This window comes from Pseudonaja textilis, chromosome 5 (assembly GCF_049901715.1).
Source record: "Pseudonaja textilis isolate UNSWEBS1 chromosome 5, rPseTex1.2, whole genome shotgun sequence".
Lineage (NCBI taxonomy): Eukaryota > Metazoa > Chordata > Lepidosauria > Squamata > Elapidae > Pseudonaja > Pseudonaja textilis.
This window is the reverse complement of record NC_141994.1, coordinates 24,272,794-24,300,000: the sequence shown is the minus strand read 5'-3', so window position 1 is coordinate 24,300,000 and position 27,207 is coordinate 24,272,794. Positions and strand designations below refer to the sequence as shown.

At 37.6% G+C, this 27,207-nt stretch overlaps 1 protein-coding gene across 1 annotated transcript; it reads left to right on the top strand.

The window, feature by feature from the left end:
* The first annotated feature begins 110 nt into the window (after positions 1-110).
* REDIC1 (regulator of DNA class I crossover intermediates 1) lies at positions 111-27,207 on the top strand. The gene is made up of 13 exons (XM_087934307.1): positions 111-180; positions 360-693; positions 8,626-8,665; positions 9,342-9,477; positions 9,954-10,086; positions 11,967-12,033; positions 12,444-12,574; positions 13,806-14,296; positions 19,457-19,520; positions 20,965-21,025; positions 23,283-23,340; positions 24,440-24,522; positions 25,354-27,207. The coding sequence occupies exons 3-13, from the start codon at positions 8,636-8,638 to the stop codon at positions 25,840-25,842; spliced, it is 1,743 nt and encodes a 580-aa protein (XP_087790433.1). The 5' UTR covers positions 111-180; positions 360-693; positions 8,626-8,635; the 3' UTR covers positions 25,843-27,207.

The window sequence follows — 27,207 nt, the reverse complement described above, 5'->3', positions numbered from 1 at the left end:
AGCTGGAAGCATCCTGACTTGAGGAATTCTGGGAGTTGAAGTCCAGCCAGCCTGCTTTCAGATGGGTGGAATTCTGGGATTTGAAGTCCACCCATCTGAGGGCATGCTGGTTGAGGAGTTCTGGGAGTTGAAGTCCATCAATCTGAAAAGCATGCTGAATGAAGAAGTCTAGGAGTTGAAGTCCACCCGTTTGGAAGCATGCTGGCTGGGGAATTTTGGGAGTTGAAGGCCACCCATCTTTAAGTCACCAAGGTTGAGAAACACTAGTTTCCCAACTCGGCCATTTCCAGATGGGTGGACTTCCAAGTCCAGAATTTCACAGCCAGAGTGGTCACTGATGAGAATTCTGGGAGTTGAAGTCCAGTCATCTTCCAAGGTTGAGAAAGACCGAATGACAGCCCTTGGTTAATTGTGCTCCCTAGCTGGACTCAGGTGCTGGTCTGTCTATCTATCCTGGCTGCAAAGTAACTCTGATGACAGCAGCAGCTGCAGAGGACGTTGGCAGAGGACGCCCTGATGATGTTACCTAGTTGGATAATGAAACGTCTGCGAAAGAACAACCAAGCTCAGAGAGCACCAAGGATCCCTCAAGGGAAGGCCTCTGTGTTCCACTGCAGGTGGCTCTTCAATCACAGCCTGCACTTAGCTGGCTTAGGTGACTCACCTGTCTGAAGGTTAAAGAAGACTTGAGCGGTGAGTACAAGGCCATCTTAGTGGTGACTCCTCAAAAATTCCTTTTGATTGTGTTTCTTCTCACCATAATCCTTTGTTCTGACTGGCCTTTCCTTGTCTTGTCTCATGTCTGAAATGCAGGAACTAGGAAAGGAGAAATTATTTATTAATTTAATATTTTAAAAATGGAAAAGCTTGAATAAAATATAGATTTATATCACTTTAGCCCAGTACCGGGCCACATTAACGGCACAGATATTTCCAGACAGCAAGTCAGTCCAGAAGGCATTGTAAAAGATGGGAAGTTGTTTGACGCTGCAGTGGTCGTAAGTGAAAAAAAATGAAAAAATGGTCATCAGTCACTTTTTTTCAGTCTTCCTATTTACTTTTGTATTTTGTATCTTGTCATCATCATCTTCTTTTAACAACCCCATAATTCCTTGTGGGATGGAGTCTGGGCTCTAGCAGAGCATTTAGTGGCCGGATGCCCTTCCTATCGCCAATGCGGAGTTTTGTTCAGCAGATATATTCTCATTGTGCCCAGAGAGAGAAATATCTGCTTCTATCTAGGATCAAACTCACAGCCTCCTGATTGTGAGGCGAGAGGGCCACCTCTAGGCCACCACATCACTCCTTTGTATCTTCTCTTATAACCCAATAAAAAGTTTTAAAAAATAAATAATATTTTTTTTAAAAACCCTTCCTCACTTCTCTTTCCTCCGTTTCCTCCCACTGCCTTCCTACTGACTTTTGTATTTTGTATCTTATCCTATAGCCTAATAAAATGTTTAACACAATAAAATAATAATAATAATCAGTCACTTTCTTCAGTGACATTGTAACTTTGAATGGTCACTAAATGAACTGTCGTAACTCGAGGACTGGCTGTGCTTTTGGTCCAGCTGCAATCAAAGAAATTGGGACTGGAAGAAACAATTAGGAAATCAAGATTTTTTTCAGGACAAAACGGGACAAAGCAATTATTTCTGACATGAATACAACGTGGCATTTACCTACCTGGAACTTCTGACTTGCACCAAATAGTTCAATGAAGGCTCAGGTGTTAACAATACCCCAGGGTGATAATTATCATCAGAAAAAAAAGATATATATCTGTATGTTTCCTTTCGCAAACGATGCAGACATATAAACATCTATTGTGCTTTGTGAGCTAAATAATGAGCTAAGTAAGAATCCATGTCAAAGCTTAACCCTGTCTCCTTTTGTAAATTTATCATTTGAGGACCGATTAACACAACGCACAAACACAAAAAGCCCTCAACTTTTTGCTTAGTGGCCATTTGACCGTTTTTCTTACTTAACGGCTGTTGAATCATACACACACCCCTGTGGTCACGTGATCAAAATTTGAACACTTGGCAACTGACTCATATTTATGACGGTCGCAGTGTCCCAGGGTGATTTTGCAACCTTCCGACCAAGCGAAATCAACGGGAAAGCCAGATTCATAGGCCAATCGTGTTGCTAATTTAACAACAGCAGTGATTCACTTAGCAACTGTCACAAGAAAGGTCATAGAACAGGGGCAAAACTCGCTCAACAACTGTTCTCGCTTAGCAACATAAATTCGTAATGAAAATATTTTTCTTCTGGTTTATCTTACGGGCAAGTGTATTTCATTTCATTTTATTTTATTTTATTTTATTTATTTATTTTATTTATATTGTCAACCTATTCACCCATGGCGACTTAAGGCAGCTTACAGAACGTAAAACCATATTTAAAACAAAAAAAACTTTTAGCGACATGCATTGCTGATTTATTTTTAATGATTTTTAATCAGATTTTTACCTGCCTCAATAGTCTTGGTGGCTCAGTGACTTATAAATACAATACAATAAATGAAAAATGCAGACGTACAGAAAGACTAAAAATCATACAACGTATATTATTAAACAAAGAGGGGTCATCATCACCCACTTTTCTGATTCTGGGACACTTCTAAAGCTGATAAATCTGCCACTGCTACCAACCCAACCTCCTTTCTCTGTCTTTCTGCTTTCAATAAGAGTTTCCTCTTCCTGATCATACAATGGGTTTCTGATCCCTTGAGCTGCTTATTTCCGGCCAGGGATTAGGAGCCTTGTATTCAGAAACTACAAGGGATTATCCTGCTCAGGACTCAGAAACAGAGAAGTGTTGGGGGAGGAGAAACATGGTTTTTATTTTCTGCCACAAAGAAAGAAAATAAAGACAGAGAGAGAGAGAGAGAGAGAGAGAGAGAGAGAGAGAGAGAGGAAGAAAGAAACTGTAGATGATAGAGAGATTGATTGATATTGATACTGTAGATGATAGATAGATAGATAGATAGATAGATAGATAGATAGATAGATAGATAGATAGATAGATAGATAGACAGATATTGATACTGTAGATGATAGATAGATAGAGTCCCCAAACTCTGAAGGCAGCACCCCACTCTCCGATAGTCCTGGCTCCATTCCTTGTCCGAGTCCTTGCTGTCAGAGACCTCAGCCGTCCGCACCTGCTGCTGGCAAACCACAACACTAGCTATCAGTATCTATCATCTAGCTATCTAGCAAGCTATCTATCTATATCTATATCTATCTATCATCTAGCTATCTACCATCTCTCTCATCTATCTATCTATTTTTTAATCTATGCAAAGTCATTTAGAGGTGGACAATATATTCATTTACAAAATAAGTGCATAAATGAATACATGCCGATCCTATATACTGTATGATCCTGTCTCATATTTTTGTACCTTTTCATCTGCATTTCCGTTTAAAAAGTTATCAAAGATAAAGCTCTCCTTATTCCATCTGTTTATGAAATCAGCCATGTAAGCATGTATACTTGGTTGTCCTTCCTTTTTTATTGAATAATCAATAATGCCTCCTGTATTTGGAATAGAATTATGACTAATGGGAATTGGAAAAAGAAAAAAAAAGGATTGATGCCAGTTAAGTGTGATCTTTAGCTTCCTCCTGTTTAAAAATTAAACTCTGGGGGGAAAAAGCAGCATTTAAAGAGAAAAAAAATGAAAAACTTACACTGGTAAGGGTAATTGGTTTGGGAAGAGTCAGGAGCATCAAGAACAGAGTATTTCATTTTTTACAGGCCGGTCCAAACTACGGGAGCAAAGAAAGGAGAGAGTGCATTTATAAAGTACTATAAATAAATTTTTAAAAATCCAATTAAACAATTCTCTTTTTATTCTTATCTTACCCATTCCTTTGTACAGCTCTGATGCAGATAGGGACAGTGGGGAGATTTAGCAATATACATACTAACTTACAGAGAGTTCTTGACTTTACCACCACAAATTTTGACTTCTGTCACTAAGCAATGCAGTTGTGAGTCATCATGCGACCCTGCCCAATTTTGCCACAGTCACTAAGTGAGTCACATGGTCATTAAGTAAATCCAGCTGATGATCCCATTAACTTTGCTTGTCAGAAGCCCTGTGGGAGGGTGGCAGTCATGTGACTCAGGACGCTGCAGCCGCCATAAATAGTGCCTGGTCCGCAAATTCTGATCACATGACTCTGGGGACATTTCCACCAAGTGGTGGGATTCAAAAATTTCTGCTATCAGTTCTGTGGGTGTGACTTGGTGGGCATGGCAGGGGAAGGATACTACAAAATCCCTATTCCCTCCCCACCCCGCTAACCTGCTTTCCAGCTCCGTTCTCCTGTACAGGGCAACAAAAGAAGACCCAGCCAATCAGCTGGGACTCAATGGGAGGCAGAGAAGTGATGGGGTTGGCGGGGCCAGTCAGAGGTGGGATTTGCCGGTTCTCTGAAGTACTCAAAATTTCCACTACCGGTTCTCCAGAACTGGTCAGAACCGGCTGAAGGCCACCTCTGACTTCCATGGTTGTAAACGCAAGAATTGGTCATACATCACTTTTTTCAGCACTGTTGTAACTTTGAAAAGTTGCTAAATGAATGGCCATAAGTCAAGGACCACCTGTACACTTTTTGCCATGCATTCATTTGGCTTAATCAAGTGGGAATTTTTATATGAAAACTCCGGAGGCATGAAATTAACATCCAGCAAGTGCCATTGACTTGAGAGACAGCATTCAGCATGGCCTATTCCAGGAGGAGCCTTCCATATCTATAATATAGTGTAGTGTAGTGTAGTATAGTATACTATAATATAGTATACTATAGTATAGTATAGTAAGTATAGTATAATATAATATAGCATGGCATAGCATAACATAGCATAACAAAAAAACAACAGTATAGTATAGTACAAAATAGTATAATTAATATACCATAATATAATATAGCATTATATAGCATTATATAAAATAAGAAATATAAATATATTAAATATAAAAATATAATAATATAAATATAAATGTAATATAAATTAATATAATACTTTAGTATAGTACAGTATAGTATAGTAAAAATAATATAATTAATATACTTTAGCATAATATAGCAATATATATTATATATTATAACATAATATAGCACAATATAATACAATATAGCATAATATAATACAATATAGAATAGCATAATAGCATAAGATTATAATATAATATATAATACAATAATAATAAATAATACAATAACATAACATACATACATATGCATACACATACACAAACATATATGGAAGAAGGTGTGTTGATATGTCTGACAGCTTGAGTTATTTGTAAAAATAATAAAAGGCAGAATATAAATAAATAAAATAAAATAAAATAAGAATTTTCCCCCTGTAGGTGAGATTAGCTCCAGCCGTATTGGCATTTAGGGAATCTGACCAATGAATCAATCACACCCTCTTGCCAGCCCCAGAGAGATCTCCATGCCCCTGGGGAGGAATCCACCCAGATTTTACATTAAAAAATATAAAGTTAAAATTAAATTAAATTAAAAATTGTCTGGCCTTTGGGTGCTTTTCTAAAGTACCCGAAGGCCAGACAAGGAACAATGGATGGAAACTGAAGAAGGAGGGATTCAACCTGGAAATAAGGAGAAACTTTCTGACAGGGAGAACAATCAACCAATGGATCAGAAGGTGCCTTCAGAAGTTGTGGGAGTTTCATCGCTGGAGGCTTTCAAGAAGAGACTGGATCTGTCAGAACTGGTGTAGAGTCTCCTGCTTGGGCAGGGGGTTGGACTAGATGACCTACAAGGTCCCTTCCAACTCTGATTATCTGTTAAAGTTCTGATAAAAGGGGGATGGCTTTAAGTGACCCTGCGTTTTCTCTGGGGCGGGGTGGGGGCCAACAGCCTCTCCATAAGGACCCCAAAGGCAGGGAAGGGTATTAACATGGATTCGAGTTCAACCCTTGCAATTTTATGCATGTGCATGGAAGGAGTTGGCTTGCAGTGATTTTGCTTGCAAATGCCAAAACTCGGCTCACGAACCTCGCTTTTGCAAGCCCTTCCCCAAATCTTTATTTCCCCTCTTCTTTCCCACCACCCATCTTGCTCCTTATTTCATTGCCTCTGTTTTATTTTAATAATTTTTCATTCCCGAGGTGCCCACTGAGGCCCCGGGTTCAGAAAGAAGCTAACCCACCTGGGAGAGCCTTCCCCTCAGCCATTCTTGTGGGGGCAGACATTTCTCCTCAAGGGCTGCCTCTTTTTCCTTTTCCTCTTTTTCTTTTTCCTCTTTTTCCTCCTTTTCAGGCCGGGGGGGGGGGCGGGGGCATCTGTGTGGCCTTCCTGTCAGTGGTGGCGTTGGCAGGACGAAGGAAAAATGAACTGGGTTGGGGGGTCCCGGTGAGTGATGCCAAAAAGGCCTCACAATGACACAACTGTTTCCCCTTTTGTTGTGAGGGGACAGACATATTGTCTGCTTTAAGGTTGACACTCTACTTCCAGGCTGGGTTATTTTACATTTTATTTTTTATTTTAATTTAATTTGTATCCAGCCTTTATTGATGACACAAACAATCTAAGGCCGTGAATGAATCCAATATGCCTTTCTTCCTCTTCTGATTCTATTTTATTTTATTCTATTTCTATTCCAGAAATATTTTAAAATATTGGCATGAGGGAAGAAGGCATCAGATTTCTTCATTTTGAAGTCAGATTAATACCTCGTGGCCTCCATTGTGGTCTATTTTATGGGGAGATTCTTCTCTGTCCTAAATCCCAAAGAGTCAACATTTTTGTAAAATGTTAATTGTCCAAAAACAACCGAGCATCTCTCAGTATCACGAGGAAATTAAAAACAGAAAACTATAATGCTAGAGATGATACAGCCATCCTTTGAGTAGTTCTTCCTTCTTTTTTTAATATTACCTTTCCTCAAAAATACTAGTGGAAACCTTACCTCAGAGATTTAAAATTTATGTATTTATAAAAATATATGATGATAATAAGCTCTGTTTGGGATGCTAATCATGGTAGTCAGTATCCATAAATAGGGACACATTTGCCTATTTATTTTGGATGAAACAATTTTTATTTAGTTTTTCTTTTTTTTTCATTGTAGTATATGTTTTTTTTTTTAATTGCAAGCCATCCAGAGTCATTGATTGAGATGGGTGGCTGTATCATTGAATAATTAACTAAATAAATACATCATAATGAATTATGTGTACATTAATGGCAAATGATGATTAAATTAATATGATAATATGCAGAATTTACCATATTATGGTAATCATGCCAGTCAATAACCATAAATCGGGATACAAATGCCTATTTATTTCAGATAAATGTTTTCATGTCATATTTATATTTAGTATTTTTATTGTTTTTAAAATGTTTTCATTATTTTAATTGCAGTATATATTTTTTGAATTGTAAACCACCTGGAGTTATTCTTGAGATGGACGATATATAAATCAAATAAATAAATCATAATGAATTCTGATGATGTCATGGATACATTAATAGCAAATCATTACTATAACATAGATAAGGTGCAATATTTATTATGCTGTGCAGGCCAACCAATCATCATAAATAGGGATATAGAATAATGAATTATGATAACGCTATGCAGGATTCAATAGTGAATTAACACATGACGATGATGGCAATAATATATGCTGATAATATGCAATATTGATTGTGCTAATAGTTGACACAAAATTAATCATAAGGGATCACATGTGATGAAAAATGGTAATGATAATAATAGAAGGCAATTTGGTAATTAACAGGTAGGCTGTGAAAGTTGACTGAGCAGTGGTGGGATTCAAAAATTTTTACTACCAGTTCTGTGGGCTTGGTGGGCGTGGCTTGGTGGGCATGGCAGGGCAAAGATACTATAAAATCTCCATTCCTTCCCCACTCCTGGGGGAAGGTTACTGCAGAATCCCATTTCCTCCCCACCCCGCTATCCTGCTTTCCAGTTCCATTCTTCTCTGCAGGGCAATAAAAGAAGACCCAGCAAATCAGCTGGGACTTGGGAGGCAGAGAATAGATGGGGGCAGGACCAGTCAGAGGTGGGATTTGCCAGTTCTTTGAACTACTAAAAATTTCTGCTAGAACTGGTCAGAACTGGCTGAGTGCCACGTTTGTGGCTGAGTGACTTTGAGCCAGTCTCTTTGTTAGCATAACCCACCTTTCAAGGTTGTTGTTCTGCGGAAAATGGGAGGCAGGAGAATTTAATTTGAGAATATATTTGATCCCTTGAGTATAGAGATGAGGAAGAAAGAGAGAGAAAGGTGGGACAAAAATCTAATAATAACAGTAACAGCAATAAAGGAAGGGAAGACCTGAAAAAAATGATGCAATAAATGGAACAGGTCCAAAAATGTTTAACATCATTATTCAAATATTCTCACTTCTTTGGAATCTTCCCTTTCACCCCACTAATTTTAAGTCTTCATAATTTTGAATTAATCCGGCAAGAAATTTAATCAATAATCCCTTCTGATTTAGTGGCTGAATAAATGTGGCTTCAATATTATACTGTACATTCATTAATTTTATAAACTGTTCTAAAAAAGCTTATTCTTTTCTCTCTTCCAACTTCTAGTCGAAGAATCATGCTTACCAAAGAGAGAAGAAAACAGAAGGTAAGTAAGCTCTCAAAATATACTCAAGGTATCCAGAAATCTTCATCACCGTCATTTTTATCATCATAATAGTTTTTATAACTAGAATGTGTAAGTTTGCCTAATATACAACAGTGGAGTTATATGGTAGCTGTTTTCAGATATATTGAATGCTATTTTAAAATCAATAATTGTTCACAATCACTGGTGTGAAGATTTTTAGCTAGATTTGGGCAGACTCAATAATCCACTGTAAGATCCTGGGTGATTTTGGATCCATCCAGAGGTGGCATTCAGCAGGTTCTGACCAGTTCTGGAGAACCAATAGTGGAAATTTTGAATAGTTTGGAGAACCGGCAAATACCACCTCTGACTGGCCCCAACCCTGTCTATTGTCTGCTTTCTGAATCCCAGATGATCGGCTGGGTTTTCTTTTGTTGCCCTGCAGAGGAGAATGGAGCTGGAAAGCAGGTTAGTGGATGGGGAGGGAAGGGGGATTTTGCAGTAACCTTCCCCTGGGGGAATGGAGATTTTACAGTATCTGCCATGCAGATAGATAGATAGATAGATAGATAGATACACACACACACACACTTTGTTAATATACAGAGAAAACAAACTTGGTTAAAATATAGGTACACAAAATGTCCTATATGAACAATTGTATGATAACTGCTGCCTCTTCTCAATGCAATAGGATTTTTTTGAAAAGGAAAAACTTAAGTCAAAGATGAAACTACTGGGAGTATCCTCTTTAAAAAGCTCAGCCGTCAGTTTGGACCTTCTCAATCTCTACGTTGTTAATCAGATCTCCACAAAGAAAGAAAATGCTGGTAAGTTTAAGAATGCATTTAATGCAGCTTAGCTTTCAAAAAACAAGACACATTGCCAAGTCCTAGATGCCCTGTAACTATAGTATTCATTTCATCAAATTTAAATTGCATTTTTCCTCCAAATTGCAACTTAACTAGTGTAATTGGAAGTGGAAATTCTCACAAAAAACTGTAACTCATAGTATTGTGCTTGCCAATTGCTAGGGAGAATTAAAACTATAAGAGTTTGGATTCAGTTTTGATAATATGCTGAACAAAACATCTGTATATATACCGATATATATACCGATATATATACCTCAGAAAACAAATATATATATATATATATATATATATATACATATACATACATACACACACACACACATACACACACACACACACACACACACACACACACACACACACACACACACACACACACACACACACAGAGTATATCACTGTAATTCTGCTACTCTTCATTTTAATTACAGAGAATATTCGCAAGCCAATTCATGTAGATATTAACAGAGAAACTCAAATTCCTTTGAGAAAACAAAATGTAGAGTTTCCCAAGTCCCCAGAATGGAAACCAACTAAGTTGTCCCTTGATGACATCCAGCACAGGTACATAAAATATCAACTTTTTCCATTTTAGTGAAATGCATTTATTTCTTTTCTATGCTACATTTTCAGGTGCAATTTTTTTAGATGTCATCGCTGACTATTTTCCAATCATATGCTTAAAAGTATTAAGATTTCTGTTATCATTTCCTTTTTGCAGGCATTGCCTTACATTAAAATTGATGTGAATATATAAAAATGTGTTAAAAGGTAATGAAATCTTTAGGGCACTTGACATCCATAAGTACATATTGTACTCTTCATTAAAATCTCCAAACATTTCCGTGTTCCTAAGCTCATGAGAATGTAAATTACAGGGCATCAAGTTGTTAAATGAAAACTTGCCAGCTCAGAACTTTCAACCTCATTTCTTTTTATGAAACTTATAAAAAATAGCTATACATTCCTAACTAAATTCTTGCATATAATTTGCTGATTATCCTACTCAACCATCCCATTTAGGTGATAGGTAGTCCTGTAGCAATTTCCATTGCTAAGCGAGACAGCTGTTAAGTGAGTTTTACTCCATTTTACTCCATACCTTTCTTGCCACAGTTGTTAAGTGAATCATTGTACTTGTTAAATTAGTACCATGGTTGCAAAGTGAATCTGGCTTCCTGTGATAATAATCAAAAAACAACTTGGAGACAAGTGAACAAGAGCTTCATTATTAAGCTTTTGCCAAAAGGAATTCTGCTCATGGCAGAAGACATGGTTCCCAGGAGGGCTGGGGTTTATATACAGGTTCAAATATGCAGTCTCTGCCCCTTCCTGGGTTCACAAGCTATGTATCTCCCTACGCAACACCCATATTATTATAGCGTAATACCTGTTTCCTTGTCCTCGGAAACTACTCTCATTCTCATGGCTTCTTCTTCCTGTTATGGTCCTGTTATGACCATCTGTAATACAATAGATCATTAACCAGTTCCTTTTGAGTCAGGATAACCTAGTATCTCCTACACATATCCTTATGCCAAAAAGTACAGGCCCATGTTCTACCCAAAAGCCTGACATTTACTTTAGAACATAACCAGTTACAAAACAGTACATGTTTATTAGATACAGTTATATAACTGTCCAATAATAATTGCATTGTTCAAATATCGGATAAGTATGGTTTCCCTTCTGTTCTTCATTTCCACAGGTATAACTCATAATATGTAATTTCTACATATAACACTTCCCCTATTGCCTTTGCTTATCAGAAAGTAGCAAAAGGTGATCATATGACCCCAGGACATTATGACCATCATAAATATGAGTCAGTCACCAAATGTCCAAATTTTGATCATATGACCATGAGGATGCTGCAACAGTATAAGTATGAGGAATGGTCATAAGTCACTTTTTCCATGTCATTGTAATTTCAAACGATCACTAAATGAAAGGTTGTAAGTCAAGAACTAGTCTGTACTACTGTACTACTACTCTGTCCTAGTCTGTACTACTAATATAATAAAAGGATAATTCGCTCACTTTTGCACTGATAAAAACTTTTTTCCTGCTTATTAAATGCTGTTTCCTTTCTATATTTCAGGAAATGTATGCAGTAGTTAATTTAGATAACCCTCTCACAAAATGGATTTTGAACCACAACATGGTTGTTAGTCTTAAAGTTACTCCAAGACTCTTCCTATTATATCAGATCTAAAGGTGCATTAGATTTGTTAACTATTAGCAGAATTGTATGCACATTTATTTAAAACTGGAGACAACAGGACTTAAATCTAGGTAGACCTGAATAAGATTATCCTACAGAAGTACATTTTTAAAATTTGTTTCAAAACAAATTTTCCTCTACCTGAAAATGCATAAATCATGTGTTGGTTTTTTTAATACACCAATGATTTGTTTTGCCTTTTAACCTGTTTTCTTCATAGGATACAAGAAGAAATCTTGGATAGTAGAAGAAAATATCTCTATGAAAAAAACAGTGTTCATTCTGAAGTAAGGTCTTTTCAGTAAAGATTTATCACTTGTATCTCTGTGTCAGATGTAACACAAGGGATTGTATTTATGGAATGAATTTTAGAGCAATTCTAACGTCAGCTTGTAGAATAGAAGGCTTTTAACATAAGCCTCTTCTTCATTATATAGCTCTAAATCACCCTTCCAAAAACAATACTAAAATGATATATAAATCCATCAGTATAATAAAAGACCCCAATAAAATACAGGCATTGTAAGACAAATAAATGTATATTACTAGACAGTTCCATGAAGTAAAAGAACAAACTGTTGGCCAGTTCTTCTCCAAAGAAAAACATATTCCTAACATTGAAGTCAAGTTTATAAAATGAATAAATTTCTTAGAAAATGTCTAATTTGTCATGAAGTCTTTTCTAATGTATTGACAGGAGTTAGGATCTTCTTGGCCACTAAATAATAAAGAAGACCTTTGGCTTTCTACAACAGCCTACAGGCCAGAAGAATTCTCTACATCAGATTCAGAAGCACCAGTTGGTTTATATTTCCAGCAACTGACTAGGTAAAAATAGATTATTTATTAATTGTGTTACAGTATTTTTAAATGTGTCATTTTTGTGGGGAAAACCCCTTGCTTTGTAGCACTGATTTTTCCGTGTGAATTTTTAATAAAGTTATAATTTCTTATGAAAAGCAGGGGTTAATCAATTATTATTTCATTTTATTTCACATACATATAAAATTAGATTGTTGAAATCTTATGCTATTGTTTGAGCTAGCAAGAAACAGTTCAAGCTTATATCTATCTCACTGTAGTTCTCCTCAGTCCCCCCAAAATGACCTGTTTTATTGAAAATAAGCAGACACTTGCATCCATGCCTGATTTAGAAATCAGAATTGTGCTAATCCTCCAGCTATTTTGTTCATTTCGCTGGACTATCATGTTTACAAATGAGCTTAAGTACCTAAAGCTAAATGTATTTGAGCACTACCTAAGTAATATCAAATTAAAGAGATTATCAAATGTGACAGAGTATGGTAGTTCTTTTTTTCTGAAATGTACACATTCAGATAAATGAATGGATGATTAAATACAGTACTGCTGCTTCTATTTGATTTGCTTAAAATATTAGGTATAAAATGAGCAATGGCCCAAATCAGAACATTTCCCAACTCTTAAGAGGTTTCATTAGGTATTTTGTGCTTTGATTTCATTTCCTGTGACTTTTATTACCCCTCTTTTCCTCACATTAATGGAGCCACAGTGACATACAGTGGTTCGACTGGTTAATCACAGTTATTGAACAATATATTTCAAGTAAAATATAGGAAACTCAGATTTCCAGTTTTTGTTTAAGGATAAAAATCTATATTAAGATTATTGCAATATTCTAAACCCCAAAACAATGTCATGTGAGCAAGAAGTCCGTCTTTCATATTAAGTAAAAAGTAAATTTTACTATCAAACAATCATATTACTATAATTTTATTCATTCATACTTTACGATTGTTTGATAGTGATACTAGGGTATATAATTTTTGATTGGTAATTTGAGTTAATATGTAATGTAACTGTAATTGAGACTACGAAATGAATGCACAAAAACTGGTAAACCAACCGACACACTGTATATTTATGAAGGAAAGCTGGATGTTTTTATGTTTTGTTTGTTTGTTTGTTTGTTTTTAAAAACTAACAAAAAATTTTCAAAAAAAATAAAAATAAATTTTAAAACATTGATACTGTCTGTAACATACCAGCAATTCACATTTTACCATTTCTAACCCCCAAGTCCAGGATACAGTTATTCCATTGATAAGGATTCTGGAAACAGTCAAGCAAATGGAGAAATATCATTGTTTCATACTGTAAATGACCAGATGAAGACTAACCAAGATGTAAACTTCCAGCCAAGTTTGTTTGAAGAAGAAAATCAATTTCTGGCATTTCCTTCTTCTCAGTCTTACTGTTCTTTTGCTAACAAAAGCCATATTGACCAGCTGTTCACAGATTTTGGAGATGCAAATGAAATATTCAGTAAACCCAGCCTGTACGATGGTGAAGAAACGCATCAGATGATACCTCCTATCCACAGTGCAGCTGAGAGGGACCTCACAAGCATTCTCACTACTCCAGAGATGATTTGCTCCCTTAACAGCCAAAGGTCAAATGCAATAAACCAGAATCCAAACTGGAATCAGTTCAAACACTGCAGTATCCAGAAAAGAAATCCTGTAGAGTTTTCTGATCAGCAAAAACTTACTATGTTCTTTGATAATAAAGGTAAATATCCACAATGCAATTAGCAAATGTAATGAGGAGGGTTTATGCTTAAGGGATTGATTAACATTTAATTATTATTTTTTTAAATTTTATTAAGGCAGGTATTTAATGTGGGTGGGAAAAGAGTTACACGCTGCAGGGATGTCTTGCTGGGCTGTATTTTATTTATTTATTTAGAAAAATTTATATTGTCGCCTACTCTCAAGGTAGCTTACGAGGACGAAAAAGCACAATATAAAAGAAATAAAAGTAAAAATAATAAAAAAAACAATAAGTCCCACCCTCCCCACCCCACCGACAATATACATTCATACCAGCCATTTAATGGGCTTCAAAGGGTGCCTCATTGCACTCATTTGCAATATATTGCATTCAAATAATACCACTAGCCATAGGAGCAATACTGTATATGATTTCCCAAGTGTGTAAATGGCAACTGTGATTAATCAGGGAAAAGAAAGAATGCAGTTGTGGTTGACGATTCAGCCTAGTGAAACGAATCTCTTTCTGTATCCCAAAAATCAGCCTGTTTGTTCCACAAAACCTGAATGAGAAGAAAACCATACCATCCCTTTTATGTCTTGGTTCTCATTCTTCTCCAGGTGAGGTTGGAGGACCTTATCTTTTAAAATGTTTTGACTATATCTGTCAGGCACCAATAATCAGATCAATGAAGAGTTCAAAGTAGCCACTTTATTGTTCCTTGCCTGTAATACAGGAATGTTCCCACACTGGCAGATTTGCCTAAGAGAGACCAGATCAGGGGACTTCGCCCTCTTGTGTTTACATAATTAGTTCATGCTAATCTGCTGTTTGATCCCTCCTCTTTGGCTGGGATGGTGGCTCCAATAACATTGGTGTACGTATAGGCATATTTGAAAGCAGAATTAAAAACATGCCTTATAATATGGAGGGCCCAACTGGTTAATTAGTACCATGTTAAATTAAATGGCTATGATTTAATCTATAAATGATGATAAAAATGAATGCTTCTGTAGAAATTGGGGAGATTCCTTTTAATTTTAGCAGTGGAGTAGTAAACTTATGAGTAAATGAAATCAATGGAGGAATTGCTGAAGGAGTTAAAATACACCACTGAATTATGGACCGTGTTTTCTTTTAATGTTATCATGTAGATCATTTTTAAGATTTTTCGCTTTGTTTTGTGTTTTGCAGGTTTTAAAAATCAAAAGCTAACTTAAAGAAAAGGTAAGGGTTTTTTTTTTTTAGATTGCCAAAAGGTGGGGAGTCAGACTTTTAACATGGAGACTTTAGTTCTGGCTCTCCGGGCAGAAATGCTAAAAAGGCTGAACTTTTTCAATTGCGGGAAGCCTGGACATTTTAAAGCGCAATGTCGGGCTCCTGGGGGTCAAAGTCAGCAAAAAGAGATCAATGGGACAGGGTGTGACCTAAATTTGTAAATCAGCCTATATCAGATGCTCCTACAGTCTTTACTGATGGAGAAATTTTTTTTTGTGTGTGCTTGTGTTTGGAAAGATAAATTTGGAATTTGGCATACAAAAAGTGACATCAGAGCAGAAGTCTGCCCAGCAGGCAGAACTTGCTGCTGTAGTTTTAAGCTTTTCAAAATTTTCAAAATCAGGATTTTAATCTAATAGTGGATTCTTTGTATGTATATAATTTGTTACCCTTTGTAGCAGGTTCTTATTTGTCTCCTGGAATATCACCTAATATTCTACGTTTGCTTTTGTTGTTGCAAGAATGTTTGGAGCAGCGTATGAATGTGTGTTTTATTGCTCATATCCGTAGTCATAGTAATTTACCTGGAATTTTATCACAAGGCAATGCCAAAGCTGACAGTGCTGTAACTTCAGTTCTCACTGTCCAGCCATGGGACAGCCATAGTTATTTTCATCAAAATGCTAAAGCGTTGGCACATCAATTCAAGCTTACTGCTGCAGAAGCTGCTGCCATAATTCAACAATGTCCAACTTGTTCAAAGCAAGGCACAGCTATTCCTATGGGAGTCAACCCCAGGGGTTGAAACCTTCAATGATTTGGCAAATGGATGTTACTCAGTATCCATCATTTGCACCTTGGAAGTATATACATGTGACTGTGGATACTTATTCAGGATTTCTAATGGCTACTCCTCAAAGAGGTGAAGCGGTTAAACATGTCATCAATCATTGCATTAAGACATTTTCAGTCGCTGAGTACGCCTCAAACTTTAAAAACAGACAATGGTGCGGCTTATCGGAGCACAGTCTTTGATCAGTTTTGCAAACAGTGGTCCGTGGAACATAAATTTGAATTCCATACAATTCCACAGGACAAGCTATTGTGGAGCGTTATAATGGCACGCTCAAGAACATGTTAGCTAAATTAAATAAAAAGGAGGGAAGCTCCTGGGGCTTCCGGCAATTCAAGATCATTTAAATCTTGCTTTGTATACTTTAAATTTTTAAATTTGTCTGGTAACCTCTGCATACGCGGCCAGCAGGCATTTTCTTCCCCTTCTACAGATGCAGTGAGGCCTCGAGTGTTGGTGCGATTCCTTCCGGATCCGGCATGGGTTCCCGCTGAGCTGATTACGTGGGGACGTGGTTATGCAGCAGTAGAACATCTTGGTCAAATTCGTTGGGTTCCTGGTCGATGTATCCGGCCTGATCATTCACAAGCGCCTTCGCAGGTGCCAGTGAGGATGTTCCTGATTCTCAGGATGGAGTTCCTGTGGTTCCTGATTCCGTTCCTGATGTTCCTGATTCTCAGGATGGTGTTTCCGTGGTTCCTGATTCTCTTGATGCCGGCAGTCCAGGCGTGGCGCTGTGAAAGCTGGAAAAGATGACTGCTTATCCGAGGTTATCAACTTGTATGCAGCAGGTTCCTTTGGGGAATCGGACTAAATTAATCTGCAAACAAGCGGCATCTTTTGATTTTTCCAGCATATTGGTCCTGGCATAAGGGTCAAGACATTCTTTACTCGGGACCTGATAAGGATATTATATCTTCAGCCTGTGCTACAACTCTGATTCTGTTTAATGTTTCTGTTTCAGACTATGGACAATATTGGTGTCAATTGGAGTTGCCTAAGTTACTTTACACAACTTCTTTTTCCATTCGTCTTATGCCTCCACGGACTCTAATGCGGAGGCGGAGAGCTGCTATTATCTCAGAAACTAGAGACCTTGGTGATAATTTATGGAAGGAAAATTCCTACATCAAGGACGTTCGGATTGCAGCAAAGAGTTTAAATGTAACTAATTGTTAGCTTTGTATGCATGTACCCACCTTTTGGAATAGCTATGAACTATAGAGATATTCATATTTTAAATAATTTTACTGTTGCTATGTTTTATGATACTGTTGAGAATATTAAGATGTTAAATGAAGAAGTGTCTGAAATTCGCCAAGTTACTTTATGCTTTAGATATAATGTTAGGAGTTTGTGCTTTAATTCATTTACATTGTTGTGTTTTTTATACATAATTATGAGCCTAACATTACAAGAACTGTTCATGATATGGAAGACCGCATAGCTGAACACGAAGCAGGAAAAGATGGCTTCAATAAGTCACTTTGGGCTTTGCTATGGGATTGGCTTCCTGACAGCTCATGGTTACATTTATTGCTTCAATTAGTTGTAATAATTGTTATTACACTTATTATGTTATGTTGCTGTATTCAATGTATTCCTAATCTATTTCAAATGTGTGCCTCAGCCTTAAGTGTACGAAACCAAGTTTGCAAGGGAACTGTGTATTATGCCACTGAAACACCCCCTATCTTTGAATAAATAAAAAAAGGAGGGAATGTGGTAATATATCCATCATATTCTGCAAGTTCTTGTACAGCTTTGTAAGATCTGGGGGTATCACAAACGCTCCTCATGAGGGCAGTAGTGTCTTTATGATGAGAGTTTGATCCTGTTATCTGCAAAGCTCAGAGGACAGGAATGTGTGTGGGAGTTCACAGTACCTATCTGAGCCATTCCCATGGGACCTTTGGTGCCCTGTTTTCTCACGGGAAATTTATCACCTTCGCCAAGGCCTAGCTAGATAATGTTGCTGAGCTAATGTTGAAGTCATTGTTTTGATTTTGTACTTGCATTTTCTTAATAAATACTGCTACCCGGGGGCTCTCGGGGCTGGCAGTTGCTCAGACGTCTTCTCTGCGTCTCCCGTCATTTTTTCAATTGCCAGTCCACCACAGTCGCCTACTCTCAAGGTAGCTTACGAGGACGAAAAAGCACAATATAAAAGAAATAAAAGTAAAAATAATAAAAAAAACAATAAGTCCCACCCTCCCCACCCCACCGACAATATACATTCATACCAGCCATTTAATGGGCTTCAAATGGTGCCTCATTGCACTCATTTGCAATATATTGCATTCAAATAATACCACTAGCCATAGGAGCAATACTGTATATGATTTCCCAAGTGTGTAAATGGCAACTGTGATTAATCAGGGAAAAGAAAGAATGCAGTTGTGGTTGACGATTCAGCCTAGTGAAACGAATCTCTTTCTGTATCCCAAAAATCAGCCTGTTTGTTCCACAAAACCTGAATGAGAAGAAAACCATACCATCCCTTTTATGTCTTGGTTCTCATTCTTCTCCAGGTGAGGTTGGAGGACCTTATCTTTTAAAATGTTTTGACTATATCTGTCAGGCACCAATAATCAGATCAATGAAGAGTTCAAAGTAGCCACTTTATTGTTCCTTGCCTGTAATACAGGAATGTTCCCACACTGGCAGATTTGCCTAAGAGAGACCAGATCAGGGGGACTTCGCCCTCTTGTGTTTACATAATTAGTTCATGCTAATCTGCTGTTTGATCCCTCCTCTTTGGCTGGGATGGTGGCTCCAATAACATTGGTGTACGTATAGGCATATTTGAAAGCAGAATTAAAAACATGCCTTATAATATGGAGGGCCCAACTGGTTAATTAGTACCATGTTAAATTAAATGGCTATGATTTAATCTATAAATGATGATAAAAATGAATGCTTCTGTAGAAATTGGGGGAGATTCCCTTTTAATTTTAGCAGTGGAGTAGTAAACTTATGAGTAAATGAAATCAATGGAGGAATTGCTGAAGGAGTTAAAATACACCACTGAATTATGGACCGTGTTTTCTTTTTAATGTTATCATGTAAACTTATTTTTAAGATTTTCGCTTTGTTTTGTTTTGCAGGTTTTAAAAATCAAAAGAAATATACTAAGGCACCAAAACCTATAAAGAGTTACTTAAAGAAAAGGTAAGGGTTTTTTTTTTTAAGTGTTTCATTCACATAAAGAATGGTATTACAGAATGAGGATTTTTCACATAGTTCATGAGAAAGTACTTTTATAAGATGGATAAGAGGGAAGCATGATCAAACACCGATTACAGGAAAGCAGCTCTATTATGCACAGAATTTCTGTCTTCTAAAAATATTGTTCCTTTTTTCCCAGCTGAGGAGAAACTTCAAAGTAAGGCTGAACGATTACAGCTTCGTCTTTATTTTCATTGACTGTGACTAGCTTTGATTAGTTACAGTCAAAGCAATCAGAAAGAGTTCTATGATGAACATTTATCAACTTGCTTATTATAAAGAGATCCAGTTTAGTGGTTAATGATGGGGAGATTCTGAGTTCTAGTCCTGCCTTAGGCAGGAAAGCCGGCTAAGTGACTTTGGGCCAGTCACTGTCTCTCAGCCCAAAACACTTCACAGGATTGTTGTTGTGGGGAAACTAAGCGGTGGAAGAAGATCTGTTTGCTGCTTTGAATTATTTGTAAAAATCATAAAAGTAGGATACAAAGAAATAAAGAAGAAAGGAAAGGAAAGACAGAGAGACAGACAGAGAGAGAGAGAGAGAGAAAAGAAAGAAAGAAAGGAAAAAGAAAGAAAGAAAGAAAGAAAGAAAGAAAGAAAGAAAGAAAGAAAGAAAGAAAGAAAGAAAGAAAGAAAGAAAGAAAGAAAAGCTGAGGAGAGACGTATCTATGATAGCAATTACCGGCACCTGTTATGCAAGAAAATTGTTCTTCAGTGCTGATTTAGTTTTCCAAGGCAACTTTGCAGTTGTTGTGCAATTGGCCTGGATAATGTGACCTGAACCACAAAAAAGTTAGAGGACCTGAATGATATCCATTAGTATGTTGTATTAAGGATAACACCGGGTCTTCTGCTACAACACCATTTTCATCCAGGATGAAAATAGCAATGCTTTAAATATAAGAAATGAAAATAGATTTGGCTACTGCAAGCAAATGCGTTGTTGTGTATTAGATCAGGGCCTAAGCATTTATCTCAGCATTACTGTTATGTTTTTGTGTTACATTTTACACTGTAAAGTGGCAGTCCCCAAACTTTTTGGCACCAGGTTTTCACTGAAGACAGCTTTTCCATGGACTGGCGGTGGGGAGGGATGGTTTAATGCACAACATAGATCCCACAGATATGCAGATGAAGCTTCACTTGCTCACCTGCAGTTCGGTTCATGGCCCAGGGGTTGGGCATGGCTGCTGCATTCTTCGAACATATTAGAATAGGTTCCTATCATTAGATTTTCCTAGTCCTAAAAGATGTCAGATACCTAGTGAATGCTTGCTGAGAACAATGATTGAATTATCCTTACCACATTTACTTACATTTCCTAAACTATACTGTACCCTAACGTTGATCATTTTAACTAGCATAATAAATCTGGCTTATATTCCAGCAAGAAGAAAGGCCATTCAGATTCCGATATGGATTATTTGAAGATATTCGATCATGAACCGGTAAAATTTGATACAAGTTGTTCAGAGAAATATCTATGGAGATTCTCAGTCATCCAGGTCATGGTTGTGTCCCAAAACTTCTTTATCAAGAGGCAACTGGACTTTCTGGTTTTTCTTTTGAAGACATTTCACTTCTCATCCAATAAGCTTCTACAGCTCTGACTGGATCGTGGGGGATGGAAAGATATTCCTTGCAGACAGCTGGTCATTTGCATCCTTTAAGAGAATCGTTGAGGCCACTTGGAGATTTGTCTGTGTTCTCAGTCCACACCTATTTGCACTCCTCAGGTGACCCTGAGGACACAGATAAAACCTCCAAGTGGCCTCAACAACTCTCTAAAAGGATGCAAATCATCAGCTGTCTGCAAGGAATATAAACCCTTCCATCCAGCCCAGAGCTGAAGATGCTTCTTTGGATGAGAAGCGATTTTCCTTGCTGCTTGTAATTATTTCTAAAATAATTATTCCTATTTATAAGAAAATTGTAAAAGAAACCCTTATTGACTTTGTTGCTCTTATCTGTACTCTTTCAATACCTCTTTTACATTCTGATTTCGTTTTACATTTTGTTAGCTTGCCACTAGAACAAGGCTGAGTTATATAAAACAAATAACCTCTGGAGCTGATTTGCGTGCAAACATATGAGCAGTCAGCAGCTACACAGCAGATGCCAAACAATCTGCCCTTTGCAGGCTGAAAGATCATTTGTAAACTAAGCATAAAAGACACATTTGCTGTTTTTTCTTTCTAACCAGATGGGGCACCCATTTTAGAATAGAATAGAATAGAATAGAATTCTTTATTGGCCAAGTGTGATTTGGACACACAAGGAATTTGTCTTGGTGCAAAAGCTCTCAGGGTACATAAAAGGAAAGGTACATTCGCCAAGAGTCAAGAATCATCAGGTTCAACACTTAATAATAGTCATAGGATACAAATAGGCAAACAAATCATAGGAAAACAGTCAATATAGATCATAAGGATACAAGCAACGAAGTTACAGTCATACAGCCACAAGTGGGAGGGGATGGGGGATAAGGAGTGATGAGAAGATTAATAGTAATAGTAGTGCAGACTTTGTAAACAGTTGGACAGTGTTGAGGGAATTATTTGTTTAGCAGAGTGATGGCGTTCGGGAAAAAACTGTCCTTGTGTCTAGTTGTTCTGGTGTGCAGTGCTCTGTAGTGTCGTTTTGAGGGAAGGAGTTGAAACAGTTTATGTTCGGGATGTGAGGGGTCTGTAGATATTTACACAGCCCTCTTTTTGACTTGTGCAGTATACAAGTCCTTGATTGAAGCCAGGTTGGTAGTAATTGTTTTTTCTGAAGTCCTAATTACTCTCTGGAGTCTGTGTCTGTCCTGTTGGGTTGCAGAACCAAACCAGACAGTTATTCTTTGCTGTGCTTTTTTTATTATGTTTTTGATGTTAGGTGTCCATTTTAGGTCTTGGGATACAATAGAACCTAGAAATTTGAAGGCCTCTACTGTTGATACTGTGTTGTCTAGTATTGTAAGAGGTGCCAGTAAGGGAGGGTTTTCTTCATAAGATTTTAATCCTAAACCAAGTAGGACAGAAACTTGGGTTCCCGTAATGGAATGGTTGTGTAATTACATTAATGAAGACATCAGAAAAATCTATTCTTGCAATGGGCGTACAGATAGTGCTAACTTACAAACATTTGTTTAGTGACCGTTCCAAGTTATGTCACTGAAAAAAGTGACTCAGGACCATTTTTCACACTTACAACCGTTGTAGCAGCCTCATGATCATGTGATCAAAATTCAGCCGCTTGGCAACTGATTCATATTTATAACGGTCGCAGAGTCCCAGGGGTCATGTGAATCCCCTCTTGTGACCTTCTAACAAGCAAAGTTAATGGGGAAGCCAGATCCACTTAACAACGGGGTTCCTAACTTAACAACTGCAGAGATTCACTTAACTGTGGCAAGAAAGGTGGTAAAATGGTGCAAAAATCACTTCATAACTGTTTCGCTTAGCAACAGAAATTTCGGACTGAATTGTGGTCGTAAGTCGAGGACTACCTGTAGTTAAACTAATTCACCAAGAAACAGAGCATTCTTTCCTTCATGTAATTATTATTAGAAATAAAAGAATTATTTCTGTCTTACGGTGGAAACAACAGAACATTTTTCAGCAAATCGGTTATATCATGATGCCAAGACCTGAAAGAAAAGCTAAATAAAAGTAGCTTTGTTAAAAATAAATGATACTAATGTCCTTTTTAATTTTTTTAAAGCTGGATAAGGAAGTTTACAGTGACTTTGACCAGCATTGGAAGCAAAGCAGGCAAAACGGTTAGTTTTAACTTGAAATTCATTAACTGCTATCTTGTTTAAATGGTTTTATATTTAATATTTAATAATGAAGAAAGAAAGAGACCTTCTGTAGTCTTCAAGTCACATCCATTCATTTAATAACCATTCAGAGTTACAGCATCACTGAAAATCAACCAATTAAACAGCTTGCCCTTGGAAGTTGTGAGAGCGCCATCACTTGAGATCTTCAAGAAGAGATTGGACTGCCATTTGTCAGAAATGGTGTAGGGTCTCCCGCTTGGGCGGGGGGTTGGACTAGATGACCTACAAGGTCCCTTCCAACTCTGATTATCTGTATCTGTATCTGAAAAAAGGGCAACTTATCACCAGTTCTCACACTTAATGACTGTTGCAGCATCCCTATGGTCACGTGATCAGACTTTGGGTGCTTGTATAATGGGTTTATAATTGTCATAAACCCATTCCAGGATCACAGGATGCTGCAACCATTGTACGTATATGGTGTATAACATATATGTACAATGGTTGCTGCATCCTGTGATCCTGGAATGGATTTATGACAATTCGTCATGGCCAGTTCGCCACAGCCAACTCACCACAGGACAAGTTTTTCCTTAATATTAAAGAAATGGTGGAATAGAATCATTAAAGGATGCAAAAGGAGGGACAGAATGAAATGTGAATGGCCAAAATTAAAATAATTTTATTTATTTATTTTAAATAATTAAAGATAGGATTGTTAAATTGTTCCGCAGTCACTTGGCCATGGCAAGCTATCCTGCAGGGAGTTGGCTATGGAGAGTTGGCTATGGAGAGTTGGCCGCAGCAAGTTGGCCCATTCCGTCTGGGATTATCCTTTGCAACCTTCCTAGGGAGCTTCTGACAAGCAAAGTCAATGGAGGAAGTCTGATTCACTCAATGACTCCATGATTCACTTAACAACTGTAGTGATTTCTTAACCGCAGTGGTAAAAAGGTCACAAAATGGGGAATGACACAACAGCCTTGCTTAGCTATGGACATTTTGGACTCAATTGTGGTTCTAAGTCAAGGACTACCTGTGTTACTGTTTAAGAGTTTCTCAAAACAAACTAAACAATTTTGTTGTTGTTTTTCAGGTGATGATTCCCAGTTAAGCAGCCAGTCACCCACCTATTCTCCAGAGCAAGCAGATAGACATACCAGTTCTTCCTCTGACGAGGTAAGGACAAAATTTCCTTGAAGTTACACAAGTCCGTTGTTCAAATACTTGCACACTGCAGATTTTGAATCCTCCTGCAAATTATTTTAATACATAGAAGCCCTCTCTATAATTCATAGGAAAGTGGAATAGCTAATAGCACCATCGACAATTACTTCTAGCTAACTTAATGGGTTAATGGAAAACACAAACTATTGACAGTGCTTTGAAGCTGGAATCAGTTCTCTTCCATTATATTATCTTTTATTTATCTATATATATAAAAGTGAAATACCCCTCACGCATCATCACAAAATTTCCAGAACCGTAAAGCCTACAAACTTGAAATTTGGCCGTATGTTCCTCTTGGCTTCTAGGGTCTCACTAAGAAAGGATTTTTTGAAATGACCATCAGAGCATTAGTATTTTGTATATTGTTATTATTAACACGCTCTGATGCTAAGGAGTTCTACTCCCCCTCTCATCTGAAAAGAAACCTCTTCCAAATGCAAAACACAAGCAGAGGAGAGGAGTTTCCGTTTCAATTTTAGTTTCATAGCAGCAAGCAGCTTTAGTACAGAACAGTTGAGCTAAGCCACGCCCAGGCTCCTTGCTGTCTCTTCTTGCTCACACAGCAAATACTGTTTCACTTTCCAAACAGCCCTCAACTCTTTCACACCCTGACAAGACACTAGCCAGATGAATACCGATAGATGCTGTAGGAAGAGGCAGAATTTTTTCCCCTTATTTTCCTCCCAAAAAACCTAAGCCCGACCACATAGTTTCATAACAACCAGGGTGATTTATCGGCCGCTGTCAAAGAATTACACTGACTCCGATTTATTTCAACAGTCTAAACCAGAGGAGTGTGATGAAGGAGCATCATCTGATTCTCAAGGCTCTTTTTCAAGGACTTCCAGCAATCCCTGCTTGGGATCAGAATGTGTTTGCCAGTTCGATGGCAGGCCCTGGAATAAAACTAATATTCAACCTGCCATAACTCCGAGAAAGAATATGTTGCACAGAGCTGGACTGGCGTTGTCAGACATGAACGATCAGGGGAAGCACCATGCTTCGTCTCAAACAGATGCGTGTGCTGGGCCGGTAGAAAAATCCAGTGCAGCTGTGCAGTGTGACATCATCCAGAGCTGCCCCTGTAAAAAGGAGCTGTCTTCTGCCCACAGTGCTGAAATGGTGACTTCGACTAGCAAGGTAGAGGCCACTGGAGGGCAGAACATTCCAGCAGATAGTGCAGTCCTTCAGCCTCCAAATAGCAATTCTTTGTCGACTAAGAATTTGTCTCCCAAAACAGACGGTTTTATATTGGCAAGGTCAGCCTAGCTCAGCCTAACAAATAAAAAAAAAGGGGGGGGGGGAAATTGTACCCGATCGTACATATTTATTGTCAATGCAGTCAAGAACAGAGCTTAAATTCATGTGTTCCATCTGACATGTATACTTTCCAGCTGTGTTTCATTACACAGATTGAGGGATACTTAAATGCATGTGTCGCATAACGGTAGGGAATTAAGCAGCTATAATAACAGCGATTAAAACCAACATATATAACATTGCCACTCTAGTGGTTTAGCAACTTTTATCTTCTCAGTAAGTGTTTTCTCCATGCCTTGACTATATATCCTCCTAATCCTTCCATTTTTGGGTTAACGTAGTTTAATGTAAATGCCTCTGTGAAAACAACACTTAATATGTTTGCATTTTGTCCTTCCCTTCCTAAAGCCAATACACAGTGGCCCAGTTCTGTCACAATGAGCTCCTGCAGGCCAGAATTAGTTGGCAAGCTCATTTTGTCCTCTTCAGCTGAGCTTGGAACAGAAGGAAAGGAATCCTCATTTTTAAACGATGTCTGCACCAGAAAATTATGACTGAAGAGCCCCACCCAGAGTCCATTTGATATTTTGTTTCTAAACCATCTTTAAACCAGTTTCCTGGTTAATCTATGATTAAGCATGCAAGAAGAAAGAGAAGGAGGCATGCCTCATCCTGTTCTTTATTCATAAGTCAAGAAGCAGTTTTCCCATTGTAAATGGATTGGATCACAGATTGAGGGATTGGATCCATAGATTTCCATTTTATCATAAACCCCTACACTATCAGATGCTATATTAGAAATGAAGAAGATAAATTTGAGTCTTAAGAATGCTCCTGAATAGTTCTATTTCAGATCTCCTTTTAGATAGGGATTGGATTCACCAGTTCTTGCTTTTATACTGAACATCTTCTGGTTTAAGAGATTTTGACATTTGTTATCGTTTTCTTTGGAGTTACAGCATGTTGCCTGTAAACTCAGGAATGGCAGTTTGCTTTGTTTTTTTAGTGTTTGAACAACGTCTGTGGCGAGGTAGGCACTTCCTAAACCATTCCTGCCTTTGGTGTGCCATATTCCTTGTGGGTCAGCCTGGACTAGCCATAGTTGAAAAGGAGCTTCCTATCTGATTTTAAGGAAGAGATTTAGTGTTGTCGATATCACTCCACCGGATAAGCAAAGGGGGAGATACTAAATCTTATTAAAGGAAAAAAATGGCTGAGCAGATTGTTATGTATTATCTTTGTCCTCTTTGAAGCATGTTTTTGGAAAATGTAGCAAACTCGATGGCTGGTTTCGATCTGGAAGACCTTACGCCTTAAAAGAATTGTGTTTTTCAAATTGTGTCCTAAAGTACCAGCATCTCACTCAAATAAACA

Excerpts from the sequence above, each read along its gene's own strand:
- REDIC1 (XM_087934307.1), top strand. The coding sequence starts at position 8,636 with ATGCTTACCAAAGAGAGAAGAAAACAGAAG. Across the intron at positions 12,034-12,443 it reads AAAACAGTGTTCATTCTGAA|GAGTTAGGATCTTCTTGGCC; the intron begins GTAAGGTCTTTT and ends ATGTATTGACAG. Across the intron at positions 19,521-20,964 it reads AAGAGTTACTTAAAGAAAAG|CAAGAAGAAAGGCCATTCAG; the intron begins GTAAGGGTTTTT and ends CTTATATTCCAG.